Genomic DNA, 18524 nt, shown 5'->3' on the forward strand with positions numbered 1-18524 from the left:
CGCCCTTACCTCCTGGTCCCAGGGCCCCACTCACCGATGAATTGCACACACCTTCCAAGGATGGTGGGGTTCAGCTCCCTCATCTAGCAGGATGATTAAGGTCTCCTGGGTGGCACCCCACCACCGCCAGCCTCCTACTCTCTGCTACCATACCCACCACCACCCATTTGTGTAAACATGAAGTGAAACTGTTGGTAAAAGTCAAAGGATGGATTTACATGTTCCTGGATCTATTTTCAGGGAGTTGGAGAACATCAGAAAATTCAGTCACTGCCCACTTCTAAACATCACCCCCAAATTATACACGCAGGGTTTCCTGTGGGGTCTTCGATTGAACATTCTTCTAGTTTTTCCCTTCTTAAATTTAATCTGCTTAAGTTTGTCCAGTAACTATGACTGAATTGATTGCTTTGAACCTGCCCACCGAGTGCCCGCCTTATCCAGAGGGTGCAGTGTCGGGCACGGTCTCGGTCCATGTGGGTTGCTGTAGGAAAGCACCACACACACTGGGCGGCTTACAGACTCGTTGCCCACAGCTCTGGAGGCTCGAAATCCACGGTCAAGGCCGGCATGGCCACATCCCAGTGAGGCCCCTTTTCATAGCTGGCATCTTCTTGCTGTGTCCTCAGATGGTGGAAGGGATGAGGCACTCTGGGGTCCCTTTCATAAGGGCACTGACCCATGAGGGGTCCACCCACATGACCCAATCACCGCCAGAGGCTCCACCTTGTGGCTCAAATGGTAAAGAATGTGCCTGCCAATGCAGAAGGTGCAGGTTCAGTCCCTGGGTCAGGAAGATCCTCTGGAGGAGGCAATGGCAACCCACTCCAGTATTCTTGCCTGGAGAATCCCATGGACTGAGGAACCTGGTTGCCTACAGTCCATAGGGTTGTAAAGAGTTGGACATGACTGAGCGCACACATATACACCCTAAGACCACCTTTAGAGCAGTTAGAATGCCAACATAGGGATCTGTGGGCGACATAACATTCAGTCCCCAGCAGACATTTAGGGGTCTTACCATGGGGAGCCAGTCTTTTTTTTTTTTAATTTATTTGTTGTTGTTGTTGCTTTTGAGTCTTTCTCACAAAACATGAAAAGCGAAGTAACCCATTTTCAGTTACGGAGCCCAGTGTCACCCCACGAAACCACAGAATGGCGTGTGTTCCACGGGTCGGCCTGGGCTGTTTCGTGTCCAGGCTGATTAAGCTGCCAGTGGGTTAGGCATGTAAGTGCAGTTCTAGAAAAGCCACACATTAAGAAAGGAAAATGGCCTAGAACCTCCCCGCCCCTTACACTCCTCTGGCCCAATTCCCTATGACACGGTTCCCATTCCCACAAGAATCACCAGGGATGCAGGATGAATAATGGATTCCGGGCCCAGCAGAGAAGAGTTGAACCTGAGGATTCCAAGTGGACTCCAGGCACCTATATCTTACAAGGTCCTGAGGTCAGTGGTTCTCACCCTCAGCCACATTCAAGGTCCCGGATCCTGCCCGGGCTGCCTCAGTCGGTGGCCAGGCACCAGTGTTTATTAAAGCTCCTGGGTAGTTCTGACAGGTGGCAACACTTGGGAGCCACATAGGAAGTGACTGTTAGAGACGCTGCCCTGAGGTCAATGCTGATGGAGGCGGCGGCTGAGCGGACAGAACCAGGCAGGGCCTGAGCCCTGGGTGCCTGACCCAGGAAGCATCAGGGCACAACCCCACCCCCTGTCTTCCCCATAAACACAGTGGCATCCTTGGGGAGTCTGCCTTCAGAAGCACATCATAAAAGTGACTTTCATTTGAACAGCTGCGGTTTGGAAGTAGCCCAGGCTGTTCTTGACTCTCTCTGGCCTCCCCGGACGATAGATACTCTCCTTGCTGTTTGGTTGTTATCCTTCCCTTTTTTCACCCTTAGCTTCTGCTGTTAGAAAAAATGACATAAGCCCCACACAGCAGTGAGCTTACAATGGTCCCTGTGCCGAAGCCAAGGGCAAGCGGACGTGCAATGCCATCTTGGGCACTCAAGATGGTTGATGTTTGTGTGTGTGTGTGTGTGTGTGTGTGTGCACGCGCACTCACTTTCCCTGGGATGTGGGTGCTAGACAAGGCGGTCGGGATTCAGAGGGTCATGCACCTATCCCAGGAGACCTCAGGCCCTGCATGTAAAAGGCCTCCCACCCACAGCTCTCATCAAAGACCTCCTAGAGCTGGGAGCTTTCCTACCACTAGATGGCGCCAACTGCAAGGGCTTGGCTCAGAGGATCCCGCCCCTTTCCCTCCAGCGTCCCAAGGCTGCCCTCACCTGCTTCACTCCTCCAAAGAGGGGTTTCCACTGGGGCTTCCCTTGAGAAGCTCTGTGCCTTGGGGCTCCCGGCCGGTAACTGCAAAGCAGGCTTCCTTCTGGGGAGCTGTAACTTGGTATGGAGACAGCAGGAACCCACCCCAGCTCAGCTCAAAGGGTCCAGACCCCCAGGCCCTGCAATGGGCCCTGTGGGTGAGGGAGGTGCGCACAAGCATGGCAGTGCAAGCGCAAAAGTCTTGCTTTTGAGTGTTTGCACACACAGTGCTTCTGTGTACACAATGCCCCCACCCTCCCGACAGCTTCCCCAAGGGGGCATTATTGTGGCCAATTCACAGACTAGGATGTTGAGACTCGGGAAGGTCAGGAACTACAGGAAGGTCAAAACTACACAGAGGGAACCCTCTTCTGACTGTTTTGGATCCCATGCTGTCTTCTTGACCCTCGAACTTGGAAAAGAAAAGGCCCCAAGATGGTAGGTCCTGAAAAGTCAAGGAACTGGTACCAAAGTCCTTTGGAGTCAACAATCCCCCATCCCAGCAGGTGACACCTCCACAGCCCTGCTATGGGTTGTGCACCATGTTTCAGGCCCACAGAGAGGAGTAAGGCGCAGACACTGCCCTTTACAAGCTCACATTCCTGCGAAGGAAGCACTACTTCTAAAGCAACCTGGAAAAGGCATGGAAGCCTTCCTGGAAGAGAGGGCTTTTTTTTGGTCTGCTGTGCCAAGAATAGGTCTCTAGGGTCTAGGAGCTGTCAGAGATGGCCCGGGGGGGGTCTCATAAATCTCCGGGCCTCCAGTGTCACAGTCTGACTAGGACAGGTCTCTCTCCATGGAGTCAGAAAGAGGAGGGGTGTGAGTGCGTGCCTCTGTGTGTGTGGTTTCATTGATTTACGGGTTTGATGTTTTTCTGCCATGTGTTTTTTGAGGAAAAGCAAACAAGTGTAAGCAAACTAAATGACTTCCAGATGAAAACGGACCAGCACTGCCAACCTCAGAGCAATCTGTCCCCCCGCCAGCACTGGAATCCAAGCATAGAGGTGACAAAAACCTCAAATCGAGGTTTGCGTTTTTTACTTTCAAAGGCCCTTTTGCAGATCAACATTTACCGCACTTGTCTTGTGCCAAACCTAGAACCCAGAGCCCAACTAATCCAGCCCTTCAATCTGCACCACCTCTTCTGGCTTCTGGTTCTTACAGCCAAGGGCGCAGGGATGCGGACCACTCACCTCAGCAGAGAGCTTCCTGCGCTGGTGGTCAGAGAGCTCCCGGGGCTGCCCTGGTGCCCCCGCTCTCCACGCAGCCTCACGTCATAATAAATCACCTCTATCGTCGGTCTCTCCCATGAGCCATGGTCCTGTACACACAGGAGATGCTTAACTTCATCTTCAAATGCTTTAAACAGAAGCGAGATGGTGAACTAGCTCAGCAAATGTTCACTGAGTGACTGAAAGAGAGGGCAGAGGTCCAGGGTGCAGAGATGAAAGCTGGGAGCGTCACTGGTTTCTAGGCCGTGATGTGGGCATGTCATTTTGGACACCCTCTGCCTGTTTGGGTCTTGGTTTCCTCTCCAGGAGAAGGAAACAGCAACCCACTCCAGTGCTCTTGCCTGGAAAATCCCAAGGATGGAGAATCCTGGCAGGCTACAGTCCACGGGGTCACAAAGAGTTGAACACGACTGAGTGACTTCACTTTCTTTTTCTTTCTTTTCTTCTCCAGGAAGAGGGAAAAGAATCTGTCTAAATAGCTCAGCATCTGTTTTGTTCAAAGAATGAAATGCAGATCTATAAACCCACAGAACAGGGTTCCTCTGGTTCAGGATGGAGGGGATGGTCTGTGGGGCCCCCCACCTCTGCTAACCTCAGAATTCAGGAGTCAATGCTGAGAAGCCCCAGACAGGAGCCTCTCCAGCAGGGACCACCAGCCTGGGGGTGGGGAAATGGCTGGGAGCTGCCTACAGTCCTCACTCTCCATCCTCAGGCAATTCTCTCTGGGCCGAGGTTTCCTCCAGGGTAAAGAGTGAGGGGCCAAGATGGAGGGGCTAGGCAGATGACTGGATCTCTGAGATACAAGCAGTCTGAAGCTGGTAATACTGGCCCCAGAGCTGCCTCCCTTTCCATCAGTCTCATCTGAAGCACAGAAATGCTCTTTGGGGCTTATCTCCCATTCCCCACGCGCTTGCTGTCTTGTCCATCATATCTGCCAGGATATAGACAAATACATTGCCTGTGGATGGGAATGGGGCTCTGGGAAGGAGCACGGGTGGAGGGAAGTGGAGTGGGTGTCCACCACGCTCAGCACAAAATCAGACCCCTCTCTGCAGGGCTGGTGCTGGACATAGGATCAGTCCTCTCCCCGCGGGGGCACAGCAAGCCAGCAACAGGAGCCACGAGGCTGGACACCTGCTGCCACCGCTGCCCCCTGCAGCCCCTTCCTGGTGCTCAGAGGGGAAAGTAATTAATAATAATGATAATAGGATGACAGGCCGGCTGGCCGAATCCTGGCTGTACATATGCACGTGGTCTATATGTGGAAGCTGTCAAGAAGATACAAATGAACTTATTAACAAAGCAGCAATAGACCCACAGGCATAGAAAACAAATTCACCATTACCAAAGGGAAAAGAGGGGGGGGGGATAAATTAGGTGTTTGGGATTAACAGGTACAGACTATGTACAAAGGGCTTTCCTGAGGGTTCAGCAGTGAAGACTCTGCCTGCCAATGGAGGAGACACAGGTTTGATCTTGGGTCAGGAAGATCCCCTGGAGAAGGAAAAAGACACCCCACTCCAGTATTCTTACCTGGGAAATCCTGTGGATAGAGGAGCCTGGAGGGCTAAGATCCAAGTGGTGGCAAAGAGTCAGACATTTAGCCACTGATCAACCAACCAGCCGACCAACCAGCCTACCAATGCATTAATATGAATCACTCTGTGTAACTGAATGTGTACACAGTATACACATATGCATAATGAATAGTTAATATATATAACTGAATACACGTGAAACTAATCCAACAGTGTAAATCAAGTATAATTAAAATACATATATATGAGTCACCTCTTAAGGACCCTTAGCACAGAGAGGGTGGATCCTTAGGACATAGAGAAAAGGGCGATGGGGTAAAGAGAGAGTCAGGTTTTGGGGCTGCGCCCACAGCGCGGCTCATCAGAAGGCATTTCCTCAAAGCCACAGCTCTCTCATCTGCAAAGGAGGCCGACTCACTGACTTCCCAGGTTGCGGGATGATCAGAGCGGACGGACACACCCATGGGCTCAGAGAGCTGACACGGAGGCTGACCCAGCACGCCCAAGCAGGGGAGTTCGGGCAGCTGGCTTCACGTCTGCTAATGCCAGCTCCTCCATGCTAGTGAGGAGACAGGCGGTGTCTGGCGACCGAAAGCAGGGCCGAGAAATGGAATGTGATGTAAACCTCTGGAACCCCGTGAAGTTGGGGAGGCGGCCGCCAGCCTTTGGCCTGGGACCCCTCTTCCGGGCAGCCTGCTTCACGTCTCCCCTCCCCCCGCAGGCCCTCCCTCCAGCTCCCACAGCCGCGGGCCCCACCCCGGCCCCGCGGGAGGACACCTCGTCACGGCCCCAGTTCTGCAAGTGGCCGTGCGAGTGCCCGGCGGCCCCGCCCCGCTGCCCGCTGGGCGTCAGCCTCGTCACCGACGGCTGCGAGTGCTGTAAGGCGTGTGCCCAGCAGCTGGGGGACAACTGCACAGAGGCTGCGGTCTGCGACCCCCACCGGGGCCTCTACTGCGACTACAGTGGGGACCACCCGAGGTACGCAGTAGGAGTATGTGCACGTAAGTGAGACCCCCCCCACGCCATCGGCCAGCCCCAGACCCCCAGCTCTGGCCCACAGCACCCCGCCTGCCGCCCGTAGCCCTTCCTCTGGCCAGGCTCGTTTCTGCAGGAAGTACCCAATCCCGCTCCCCCTCCGCCCCAGTCCATGATGACGGGCCAGAGGCTGAGCAGGGAGGGATGCGGCATTCCTCCTGCACCTGGACCTTGTCTCCTCTGGCCTATATCCGTGGATGAGTCCAGGGAAGAAGGATCCACCAGGAGAGACCTAAGCCTGGTTCTGTTCTCCCTGGCGTAGAACACTTTGCAGGCCGCCTGTGACCTCCCAGGGGCACCAGGACCCTGCGGAGCTCCAGATAGTTTAGTAACATTGTCAATGAACGTAATCTGGTATTAAAAAATTCAGTAACCTTGAAAGAACAAAAAGCAGCGGCTTGAAACCATCTCTTCCTTCCACCCACCCACGTTCCTCTAGCTCACTGCAGTCACTTTTAACTTTCTTCTGGAAATTGCAACTATTCAATGCATCTCTTCTGTTATATCTTGATCAGCTTAAAATACCAACTGTGTACAATCTATAACTGTGCCTGATCCTATATGATAGCCGATGACTTAGCTCCTTAATACTGCCTGACACCGCCACCCCAGCTTCCAAAATCATTGTCATATTTTCTATTATAAACCACTATTTGACCACTATGTACAATATTAGGACGATGTAAATGGTTTTTGCTGAAGCATGAGGTAGTAAACTTGATCGAATTTCCTTTATTATGAAGTTGTTTGTTTTTCCTGGAGTTTCTACTTGCTTTTGTTCTTTCTTTACTCTTGGTCTTTGTAATAGCCCCATACTGGGGGAGAGGCTGCTGCTTTTTGTTATTTGTTTGCTCTTCAAAGGGTTACCTCATTTCCTTTGTTGTTCCCAGAGACCTCCTTTCTGAGGCTTTCTGGTCTCCTGATTCTGTCTGGGCTGGCCTTGAATCATACGACCTTGAATCATATGAGCATTTATTCAATATACATGACCAGTAGGATGAAAAGAGGTAAATTGGCATCATGAAGTGATGTGAAAGTTGCTCAGTTATCCAACTCTTTGGGACCCCATGGACTATACAGTCCATGGAATTTTCCAGGCCAGAGTACTGGAGTGGGTAGCCATTCCCTTCTCCAGGGGATCTTCCCAACCCAGGGATTGGACCTGGGTCTCCTGCATTCAGGCAGATTCTTTACCGTCTGAGCCACCAGGGAAGCCCAAACAGGCATCATGGCAGCAGCTTAACTTCTGAAAAGTTACACAAAGCCTCATACACTCAAGAACTCCTTCCCTTAAGGCTGAATCAAGGTTTCCTCATGCCTATGACCCTGCATGTTCACACACAGCAGACTCTCTTATCTTCAGCTAACTCATTATATTTCCTGAAGTGTCATTGATGAGGGTTATACATATAATTTCAAGTCAAGATACTTATGGATTTATGGTTAATCTATGAGCACTTTCTACTCTTTTGCCTGCTTCAACCTTCATATCACGTTATCTTGCGTTCCAAGTAACCATCACTGATTCTCCCATCTTTCCATGTTTCCCCCCTTTACGGAGACTTGTTATTAGCCCCACAAACTAGTGTGTTCAAAGAGAAGTTGCAGATTCCTTCTGCAGAGAATCATCTGACATGTTGGTTAAAAATGTTTTTCTGAGCCCCACCCCACTCACTCCAGTTCTTTGGCAGTGGGGGTGTTATCGACAACTTTCAACGAGCTCCCTGGGTGACTCTCATACTCGGCTCTGAGACTGATGGCCAAAGTATACAGTCGCTCACATACTCTCTCCCCACACCCAGGTGAGGATACCAGGCTGAGCCCTCCTACACCTCCACTTCGAGACTGTTTCCTTTCTTTCCCCTTTTACAGCTGTCCTTCAAGGCAACTCACTGACTATATGAGTCTCTAAAGTTGCACTGACACCTCACCACATGCCAGGCACCACAATTTTATAGACATTCTCCCATGGACCCATAGACCCTGCAGACCCACAAGTGCCTCTCCTGCCTGTCTCCTCTCCTGCCTGTCTCCTCTCCCGCCTGTCTCCTCTCCCGCCTGTCTCCTCTCCCACCTGTCTCCTCTCCCGCCTGTCTCCTCTCCTGCCTGTCTCTACCGCCCAGGACCTGGAAAATCACCTCTTTCTACTCCATTCCCCTACCTCCTTATAAGTCACCTCTTTACTCAACATAGCCTCTCGGTTCCCCCTTATCATGAGTCTCCATGTAGCTTCTTTCCTTGCAATTGGAAAGAAGACGGTGGTGGATTTCAGGATACTGGAATAAATATGACATGGGCCTAGGGTTCTCCAGTCACAGAGGTCTACAGACATTGGAATAAATAAGGTTCAACAAGGGGAACACACATTTTCAGAAGTGTTAAATGTCCACATCCATTGTGAAATTCCAAAAACAGAGCTATCATAGGAAGACACAGTGAAAACTTCTTTCCAGGCAGATTTTTACCCAATCACCCACATACATATACACACAGACACAGAGACACATACACACACACACACACACAATTCCCCCATGTTCTATGGAACATCTTCTCAGAAGTACTGCCATAGTGTCTAAATTAATGGAACCCTAATGAAATAAAGAAGAGAGTCCAGGGTCTGAAAACGATAGAGAAGGAGATATTGGGGGCCAGAGGGGAAAAAGAAAGAAGAAGTTATTTACATAGAAAAATCTGTTAGCAAATGGCCAACAACCAACGGACATTCCCCAGGACAGGCTAAATCTGTCCTTAGAGGTGTGCTTGTAATTAGGCCAGGACAAAGCAATAAAAAACAAGTTGCAACACTGCCGTAAATGACTCAAAGAGGGGATGGTGGGGACTATGGCAAACTAATGAATGTAAACTTTAGCCACTGAGGTCAGGCAGAAGAGGGAGCTTGATCTGGTCTAGTCTACTTACCTTTCAAGAGAATCCAGAAAACAAAATCCAGGTTCATGTATGATTTGTAATTCTTGCAACACATTCAAAACATTTTTAAAAAAACACTCTGTGGGCCAAGCTAAATACATCTGTGGGCAGAGAGTGACCTCTGAATTAAACTGTTTGGCTATTTTGGTTGTGCAAACATGAGTCTGCATTCAATGCAGCTGGGTTAGGATTGAGGGCAGTGTGGTTTGCTGGAAGGATCATGAAATTTACAGGCAGACAGACTTGGGTTTTTGAATCCTGGCTCTGCCACTTGCTGGCTACGTGACCATGGGCACATCACTTAAGGAGCTTGATCAAACCAACTCTGTATGATGGTTGAGGCTTAACAAAGAATTTCACAAGAGCCTAAAATGTGATCAGTTGCTCTTGAATATTCCTTCAGATTTCCTTTGTAAATGTTCCCTTAGCTTTGTCCAGGGTTATCCTCAGAGTTTGGGGGGCAGGGCTAGTTTCAAGCTCTGATTCTCCCGTCTGATGAGTAAAGAAAACCCATGCATTGTGTTTGAAGCTAGACAGCCTAAGTTCAAATCTCAGCAACATAATTAACTAACACAATGGGTTTAGGGAAACTGCTTAACCTTTTTAAATGTCAGTTTCCTCATCAAGGAAAATGCAATGAATAATGCCTACCTTTTTGGGTGGTTTGGATGTCAAGTGCCTGATACATGGGAGAAGCCCAATACAGAGGAGGGCTAACCCCACCTGATATCCATCCCTCTGCCCACTGATTCATTCACTCATAATGAACATAGGTTAGTGATGGCACATCAGTGGGGTTACAACAAGGCATGGCCCACTGTCCTTGCTCCCAGGAAGCTGACCAGGGGTGCAGCGAGAAGAGTAAAGGTCTGGATGGCACAGCAAGGCGACTTGAATTCCCAGAAGTCCCTCAGTAAGAGGAAAGCCCACCAGGTCATGCTTGAATGGACCCGAGAGTCTGAATGGTGAAGGAGGCTCGGCCAGCTTCCCCATCTGATCAGAAGCTCGTCCTTCAATCAGCTATAAAGAAATTGAATAAGGAAGGGGTGCCAGAGTCCGCTGGTGGGGCCATCACAGCCACCCACCATCCATCTTTGCCCCCACCTCCCAAACCTCCCAGGAGACTGTGAACAACTTCTGGAGGCAAATGGTCCCAATCTTGGCTGCAAACTGGATTCACGTGCGGAGCTAACAAGGTCAAAAAATAAAAAGCAAAAATACCCAAGCCCAGGTCCACCCCCAGGTACTGGGGTGTGGTGTGGGCATCATGATTTTAAAGAGCTCCCCTGGGTAGTGCCATTGTGTCGCTGGCAATGAGAGCCACTGTGCTAAGGCTCCCAGCACCCAGCAGTGCCCTCGCCACCCAAAGGTCCCACACCCAGGGGCAGAGACTGGCTTCAGCACTCCATCTCCCATCCACCCACACACACGAGCGCGCTCTCTCCCTGGAGTGAGAGGGTGAGGCCAGGCTGACTCAGAACAAAAGATGAGTGATTCACTAGGTGATTCACTCACTGTTTTGCTTTCCTATTTCCCCTCTTTTATTGGTATCCGATGGAAGGAAATGGACAGTGGAGTCAGAGCTTGGGGGGGGGGGGTGCAGCTTCTTCAGACACCAGCTGGGGGGCCTTGAGAAGATAAATCACTGTTCCCCTCACCCACCCAGCTCCTTCCCCTCTCTGCCAAAGAAAGAAAACAAAGCTCTTCTAGGACAGTCACCGAGAGACTGCTTGAGATTACTTATCAGATGGTGCCTGGCTCCAGATCGGACGGGCAGTGTTAGCGCCCTTCCTGTCGGTCCCTCCTCCCCCAGATCAGTCACCTCCCAGGAAAACCAGCAGTCACCCCAGCATCCCCACAGGCTGCAATCCTGTCCCCTCTGCTCCGCTGAGCTGAGCGCTGTCACTTTAGGTGTGTGACTCAACCTCACTGAGATGCAAGTTTGCAGCAGGTGAAAATGCAGGTGATGACATGGTCCCTCTTCCTTCTGGGATGAAGTCAGCAATGCAAGGAAGCCTAACACAAAGCAGGTCAGGTGACCAAGCACCTTCCCTCCTGTGAGATACAGAGATGATGGTGGTGGTGATGGTTCGGCTTCGGGTGAATCCAGGAGATACGCCAGGACTACTGGCAGACAGCCCCTCCTGGGGTGAGTACCCTGGCTGCCCTGGGCTCTCTGTCTGCACTTCTAGACACCGTCCTCAGAATGGGACTGACATGGAAGGCTGGGATGCTGGTCGGAGCCCAGTATCCCCACATCTTTCTTGGAGCTCCAAGCTTGCAGAACCGGCTCCACTCTGAAGTCAACAAGGCATCTCGACTCTAGGGAAGAGTTTGAGGCCACCCACCCCAACATTGCTCTTCTGAGGACAGAGCATCCCTCTCCTTCCAGGCCTCAGGACGTAGAACTAGGAGTCCTTCCCGATTCTCCTCTCATCCTCACATCCCACCTGCCAGCGAGTCCCTCCAAACAGACCCAGAAGCGGGGCCCTTCTCCTCCTGGCAGCCCATCTCTGGTCCGAGCACCACCGCCTCCTACCTGGATTCCCCAGCATGACCTTCTGACTCATCAGGAACCCTGTCAGTCTGTCCTTAACTCAGCACCGTCAAGGTTTTTGTGAAGCATAATTCATATCAGCGATTCATCATTACTCACTGAGCACATACTGTGTATCAACCGGAGTTCCAGGCTCTAAGAGTTTGCGTTTTCCTCTGAGCCTGCAGGGAAGCCCTCTCTCTCTTGCCTTCAGCCCTTCTCCCTCCCTCCCCTACCCTTTCCCACCTCAGGCCTTCCCACTGCCTGCAGTCCCTTCCCTGCCTAGAAGGCTTCTCTCCCAGCACCTGGGCAGCTCAGCTCCCCGCCTCCCTCCCATCTTTGCTGAATCATCATCACCTCTGTGAGGCCCTGGCTACCTGCCTTGTTTACATCTGCAACCTTCCCCCTCCCTCTCCCAGCTCCCTGCTTTCATGTCCCCATCAGTGCTCTGGATGGTCCATTTCTTCTCTGGTGGTTCAGACGCTAAAGAATCTGTCCGCAATGCATGCAGGAGTGTGAAAGAAAAGGCAAAGTGAAGTCGCTCAGTGTCGACTCTTTGCAACCCCATGGACTCTAGCCTACCAGGCTCCTTTGTCCATGGGATTTTCCAGGCAGGAATACTGGAGTGGGTTGCCATTAATGCAGGAGACCTGGGTTCCCTGGATTGGGAAGGTTCCCTGGAGGAGGCATGGCAACCCACTCCAGTATTCTTGCCTGGAGAATCCCCATGGACAGAGGAGCCTGGGCTGCAGTCCATGGGGTCCCAAAGAGTGGGATCCGACTGAGTGACAAGTTCACTGAGGGCGAGGCTTTGGTCTCGTTCCTTCACTACTAAATCCCCAGCTCCTACCACACTCCACAGACAGGCACTGAATGAACCCAGTCTCTTCCAAAGTGTTCTGACGGGTTTCCCATCGCCTCTGCCTCCTCTCACAAACTGTGACCCTTGAGCCGGATAACTGTCAGGACCAGGCTTTGTGCCACTTGCTGGGACAGGACACTGGGCTAGCTGCCCAAGGTCCCAGTCCTGGCCAGGCTGTAGCCTCCCACCCCTTCGTCCAGCCCTCCAGAGGGGCACCGGGTGTTTCTGCGCGGGTTACATGGGCTGCCACACCCTCCGCTCAGGTCCCACCAAACGGGCCAGAGCAGCGGGCCCAGCCCTTCTCCATGATGGGGACCCCTGGAGGTGGGGTGCGGGGGGCGTGAGGCAGTGGCAGGGGGCTGCCCTGCGGGGCCCGCCCAGCCCCTCGGCAGGCCTGACCCTCGGCGCCTGTGTCCGCAGAGGTGGTCGGCGTGGGCTGCGTGCTGGACGGCGTGCGCTACAACAACGGCCAGTCGTTCCAGCCCAACTGCAAGTACAACTGCACGTGCGTGGGCGGCGCGGTGGGCTGCACGCCGCTGTGCCTCCGCGCGCGCCCCCCGCGCCTCTGGTGCCGCCGGCCCCGCCGGGTGAGCTTGCCCGGGCGCTGCTGCGAGCAGTGGGTGTGTGAAGACGACGCCAGGAAGCCCCGCAAGACAGCGCCGCGCCACACGGGCACCTCCGGTGGGTGCGGGGCGCGGGCGCGGAGCGCGGGGAGGGCTGGGTGCGGGGCGCGGGCGCGGAGCGCGGGGAGGGCTGCTCCAGCCCGCGGAGGAGGAGGGGATAGGGAGCGGAGGAGGAGGGGATAGGGAGCGGAGGAGGAGGGGATAGGGAGCGGAGGAGGAGGGGATGGGGGGCTCGGTCCGTCCCCAGCGGGCCTCCTAGAACAGCCGCAGGGAGGGGCCGGGGTGGGGGCGGCGGCGGCTTCCCCACCGCGTCAGTGTGTGTGGCCCAGTGACCTCCTTCTGACCGAGCGCAAGCAGAGCGCCTGCCGAGTGGGTGACCTAGAAACCAAAGCCTTTCATCCTCCTCGGCAAATCCTTCCCCACCGCCGCCTCCCTCCCAGCCCGCCCTCCTCGCTTCCGTCTGTCCTCAAAGGCCTCTGCTGTCTCCCGTCTCCCAGCATCCTCTTCTCTCTCTCTTTCATTCCTGCGCTCCTTGATCCATCTCCCCTGCGCACCTGCTGTCTCTCGGTGCAGGTTCCCCTCCCTGACTTCTGGGTTTGTGTGTTACCAGGAAAGGACCTGCTTCCTCTTCCCAGTCATTGCCTTGTGTATCTTGCTCCGTCCCTCTGTGAGATCAGTCCTTGGTCTCTCTGGCTCTTCACCTGTCTCCACCTCTCAGCTCACTCCCCTTTCCATTTCTCAGACACTTACAACCACTCGCCCGTGTTCTGCTTGCCAGGATACATCCACTGAAAGAACCAGCCAAGGGTTGGGGTTTAGTTCCCACTTCCTGAGGGCTTACTAAGGATGGGGACAGCTGTTGAGCCCTGTCACGTGCCTGAACCTGTATTTTCTATCCACAACCAGGGACAGGAGGCAGGGAGGTGCTGTTGTCAACCCCACTTACAGGTGGGGAGCCTGGGGCTCGGAGGTGGGAGCCAATTTATTGGAAGCTATCCAGATGCTAAGGGGCGGTGCTAAGAGCTGAACTCAGACAGTTTGCCCCTGAAGCCTGCATGTCCCCTTAGCCAGGATGCCCTGAGCATCGCTCAGATGAAGTTCTAGTACTGGGGCAGGCACTTCCCCTGAGCGTCCCCAGATAATGTCATCTCTGCAGGGGCAGGACCGGTATCTTTTACCCTTTTATCCCCAGCACCTTGCAGATGCCTGATGTGTACTCGGTCAATATCTGGACCCTTTTATTGCCATACCAGCCCCGCAGGGCAGATGTTATTGTTCCAGAAAAGAGCCTGAAGCCCAGAGTAAGTTGTCTAGAATCACACAGCCTGTAGGTGGTCGAGCAGGGATTGGACTCAGGTCACCTGTCTCTAAAGATGGTCCTCCCTCTGGAGAAGTATGAGGAACTCATGACAAGTTCTCGTCTCCCTGGGGATCCATGCTAGTTAGAAGCCAACTTGACCTCCAAGCGGAGGGACTGCCCACTCGCTGAGGTTCAGGGACCCCAGCCCTTAGGGTTGTGACGGCAGGGATTGGGGGGCTGATGGAGACTGGGAAATCACTGGGCACCTGGTCCCCATCCTCAGGGAGCACGGGTGAGATAGAGCCATGGCACAAGAACTGCATTGCGTACACCAGCCCCTGGAGCCCCTGTTCCACCAGCTGCGGCCTGGGGGTCTCCACCCGCATCTCCAACGTCAATGCCCGGTGCTGGCCTGAGCAGGAAAGCCGCCTCTGCAACCTGCGGCCGTGTGACGTGGACCTCCGGCCACACATCAAGGTGGGTCTGCCTCCCAGGGAGGGGCAGGCGTCTCAGGTCAGGAAGATCCGCTGGAGAAGGGATAGGCTACCCACTCCAGTATTCTGGCCTGGAGAATCCCATGGACTGTATAGTCCATGTGGTCGGAGAGGGTTGGACACGACTGAGTGACTTTCAGTGAAGATAGCTCTCAGACTGTATAAGCTTCAGGCCCACACATTGCCTGGATCTATTCTTACCCTCATTTCAGGCAGGGTGCTGGTACATAGTTGACCAGAACAGCCATTCATTCAATGAGTTTAGTATGTGCCTACTGGGGCTTCCCTGGTGGCTCAGTGGTAAAGAACTCACCTGCCAATGCAGGAGACATGGGTTCGATCCCTGGGTTGGAAAGATCTCCTGGAGAAGGAAATAGAGACCCACTGCAGTATTCTTGCTTGAGAAATTGCATGGACAGAGGAGCCGGGTGGGCTACATCCCATGGGGGTATCAAAAGAATCGGAATCAACTTAGCAACTAAACCAGAGCCATGTACCAGGCAGAAAGCTAGACTGTAGGGATGCAGAAAGAGCCTCGCCCTTGAGTGGCCCATAGCCCCACAGAGCTCCCTTTAAATAATGCCAGTCCAACTGAATAAGTTGCGTGAAAAGTGTGTGTGAGAGTCTATGGGAGGCAGAGGAGGAGGAGTTTAGGATTAAATGAGTCCAGTCTTGGAGGCCATGATGGCTCTGCCCCTCACCAGCAGGGGGCGCTTGGCAGGCTGAAGGAGCCCACAGAGTCATCCTGTGTTGGAGAAACTGACCTGGGCGTTGGCAAAGCAGAAGGCAGGGAAGAAGGGAAATTGCAGGTTGAGAGAGCTGCACTGCGGCCAGGCAGTCCCTTTGTGCGCTCCGTTTCCTCTTGCATAATGCAGCTGGGTCTCTTTGTCTTTGGGGTGATCCTTCCTAGTTTGAAGATGCTGCAGATCCGAAAGTAAGGTGGGGTGCATGGCGAGTGAAAAGGGAAGAATTGGGGGCTTGGAGGTGAAAATGTTGATCCTCTGAGCATCTCAACTGAAACCTCCTTTCCCGCAGGAAGGGAAGAAGTGTCTGGCCGTGTACCAGCCAGAAGCGCCCGTGAACTTCACGCTGGCCGGCTGCACCAGCACACGCACCTACCGGCCCAAGTACTGTGGGGTCTGCACCGACAGCCGGTGCTGTATCCCCTACAAGTCCAAGACCATCAGCATCTCCTTCCAGTGTCCCGATGGGCCCAACTTCTCCCGCCAGGCCCTGTGGATTAACGCTTGCTTCTGCAATCTGAGCTGTCAGAATCCCAATGATATTTTTGCCGACTTGGACTCCTACCCTGACTTCTCAGAGATTGCCAATTAAGCAGCCACAGAACCTGGGCTCGAGGCCGACCCAGAGCTTATAAAGCAGCCAGCCTTCTGAGGCCCCCACTGAGCCTTCTTTTGTCCGCTTTCCACTCGTTTCCAATGACCCAGATCCAGGCCCAGGCCCGTGACCCCTTGTCCTGTCTCTGCCCACCCAAAGCACCCATCATGGCACGCTCAGGCCCAGACAGTGGGTCTTCTCCTTGGCAGCAGTCCACATACGCTCCAAAGAAAGTGCCCGGCTCTGGACAATACCCGAGCCCGATCCGGCCTGTCTGAGTCCCTGGAAGTCCTGCTGGATCTCGCCCAAGTCCCAAGGAACAGAATCAGCTAGATCTTCAGTATCATTAATTCCTTCTTTAGATACCAAACCACCAAACTCTCTGGGTCCATTCAGAAGGATAGAGGGGATTTAGGACAGTGGAGCTGTCCATTCTTCAGGCCAAGGAGGACCCTAATTAGCAGTTTTGACCACTGCACACCAAAGCTCTGTCTCATTCTAAAGACCTGTGCCTACCATGGTCACTGAATATTGCTAAATGAGGTGAATGGTTGTTTGGTTTTGGTTTTTGGATGGACAGTTGTGTCCATGAATCTGGGCATTGTTGCAGTTAAGTTTCTGTTTACCCATTTCAGTTAAGTTTCTCTTCACCCCTGCACTGTGAAGGGTGTGCATTGGGTTCATCCCACGGAGAAATGCAAGCTGATAAACTTCCTCTTGTTCCTGGGAGAAGTCCCTGGTCAATACACCAGGGTCAGAGTATGGTCAGTCTATTTTCAGAAGGAGCGATTGAGCCCTGCACCGAATCTGCTGCTCCCGGACAAGGCAGGGCACTGGGCAGTCAGCCAGCCTCCTCCTCACTCCTGACCATCTGCGTGCTGGGGGCTCGTGGGACTTGCTGGGTCCCCTGGGACCACATCTCTGACCCCTCAGAGTGGTGTCCTGTGATAGCCTTCTGCTCTGAGGGAGCCTTGGGTCCAGGTTGAGTGTGAGTCAAAACAAGAAGTGGGTTCACAAACCAAGAAGTGGGTCCAGTCTGTGTCCCCCTGGGGTGGCAAGAGTCCCTGGGCCCAGGGCTTGTGTCTTTCTGCCTCGGTGACCCATTTCGCAGACTGATCCATAAAGCTCAGTTCTGGTACAAAGACAGAAGTTTACCGATTGTTTCAAAACCGCAGGATATGTAACAGGGATGAAAAGCCAAAAGGGTTTGATGCTAAAAGGAAGAGAAAGTCGTTATTAATGGAAATGAGGCTATTATTTATTTTATTAGTAAAGTATAAATATTTTCTGCTACATTTCTTTTATTTAGCACCTTCTACATGTCAGACGTTGTTCTCAGCGCTTCATGTGCACCGTTACACTAGCTCGTGGAAACTGGGAGGTCGTGTTGAAAAGTGCCCGTTATTATTTCTGTTCTTACAAATGTGAAATGGAAGCTCAGTAAGGTAAGGGAGCTTGACCGAAGTCACCCAGCTGGTCAGTGGGGTAGTCAGGATGCAAATCCAGGTTGGATTGACTCTCTAACCCGTATCTTCCCTCAACTTCTAGAGCTTCCCTGTGCGTCAGAGCAGGAAAACATGTCAGGATAAGCGACTTCTCACTGTCATTTTTGGTTCTTATTACTGTTTCTCCAGCTTCTTTCCCAAGAGAAGAGTGTATCTGACTTTCAGATTATTTAGATGTCTGAGCATCAGACAGAATGTAGGATAAACCGAAATCCCTGACTCCCGGCCAGATCATTCCCTCCTTCAAATCAGAACCAGCTCTCACCATGTATTTAAAGATGGTTTTGTTACCTGATGCTGCAGACTGAAGGATGGTGCCTTTTTCATGAGGGAATGCTGAGTGGCGAGCAGAGGGATTCCTAGAGAGGGAAAAGGGGTTGAAAATGTGTCCTCCTTACTGTGACCTCCTGAATGCCTGGTGCAAGGCATACAGTGGTGCTCAATGTGTATTTGATGAATAAAGGAAATTGTGTACGTGTCCCTACGTGCGTCCAGAAGATCTCTTTCTTCCAAAGGTACATGACAATCTAATTTTTATCAGCCAAATCTGAAATGCTGTAGAAAAAGAGACATTTAATATCAAAAGAAAGGCACGTGTTCGTTAAAGAAAGAAAAAAAAGCCCAAGAGTTCTTTTGTGAAGAGAATTTTGTTGTTGTTCAGGTGTTCAGTCGTGTCTGACTCTTTTTCAACCCCCATGGGCTGTGGCCCACCAGGCTCCTCTGTCCGTGGGATTTTCCAGGCAAGAATACTGGAGTGGATTGCCATTTCCTTCTCCAGGGGATCTTCCCAACCCAGGGATCGAACCC

General features: G+C 52.6%; 1 protein-coding gene across 1 annotated transcript in view; it reads left to right on the forward strand.

Annotated features, from left to right (window-relative positions):
• The window catches only part of WISP1 (WNT1 inducible signaling pathway protein 1), a 31711-nt gene extending 13510 nt beyond the window's left edge, over positions 1-18201 (forward strand). The window contains exons 2-5 of the mRNA XM_018058588.1: positions 5815-6094; positions 12878-13138; positions 14664-14857; positions 15910-18201. Of these exons, the coding sequence (XP_017914077.1) occupies positions 5815-6094; positions 12878-13138; positions 14664-14857; positions 15910-16209 (1035 nt within the window). The 3' untranslated portion in view covers positions 16210-18201. The remainder of the gene's footprint in view (positions 1-5814; positions 6095-12877; positions 13139-14663; positions 14858-15909) is intronic.

Source organism: Capra hircus, chromosome 14 (assembly GCF_001704415.2).
Source record: "Capra hircus breed San Clemente chromosome 14, ASM170441v1, whole genome shotgun sequence".
NCBI classification, from domain to species: domain Eukaryota; kingdom Metazoa; phylum Chordata; class Mammalia; order Artiodactyla; family Bovidae; genus Capra; species Capra hircus.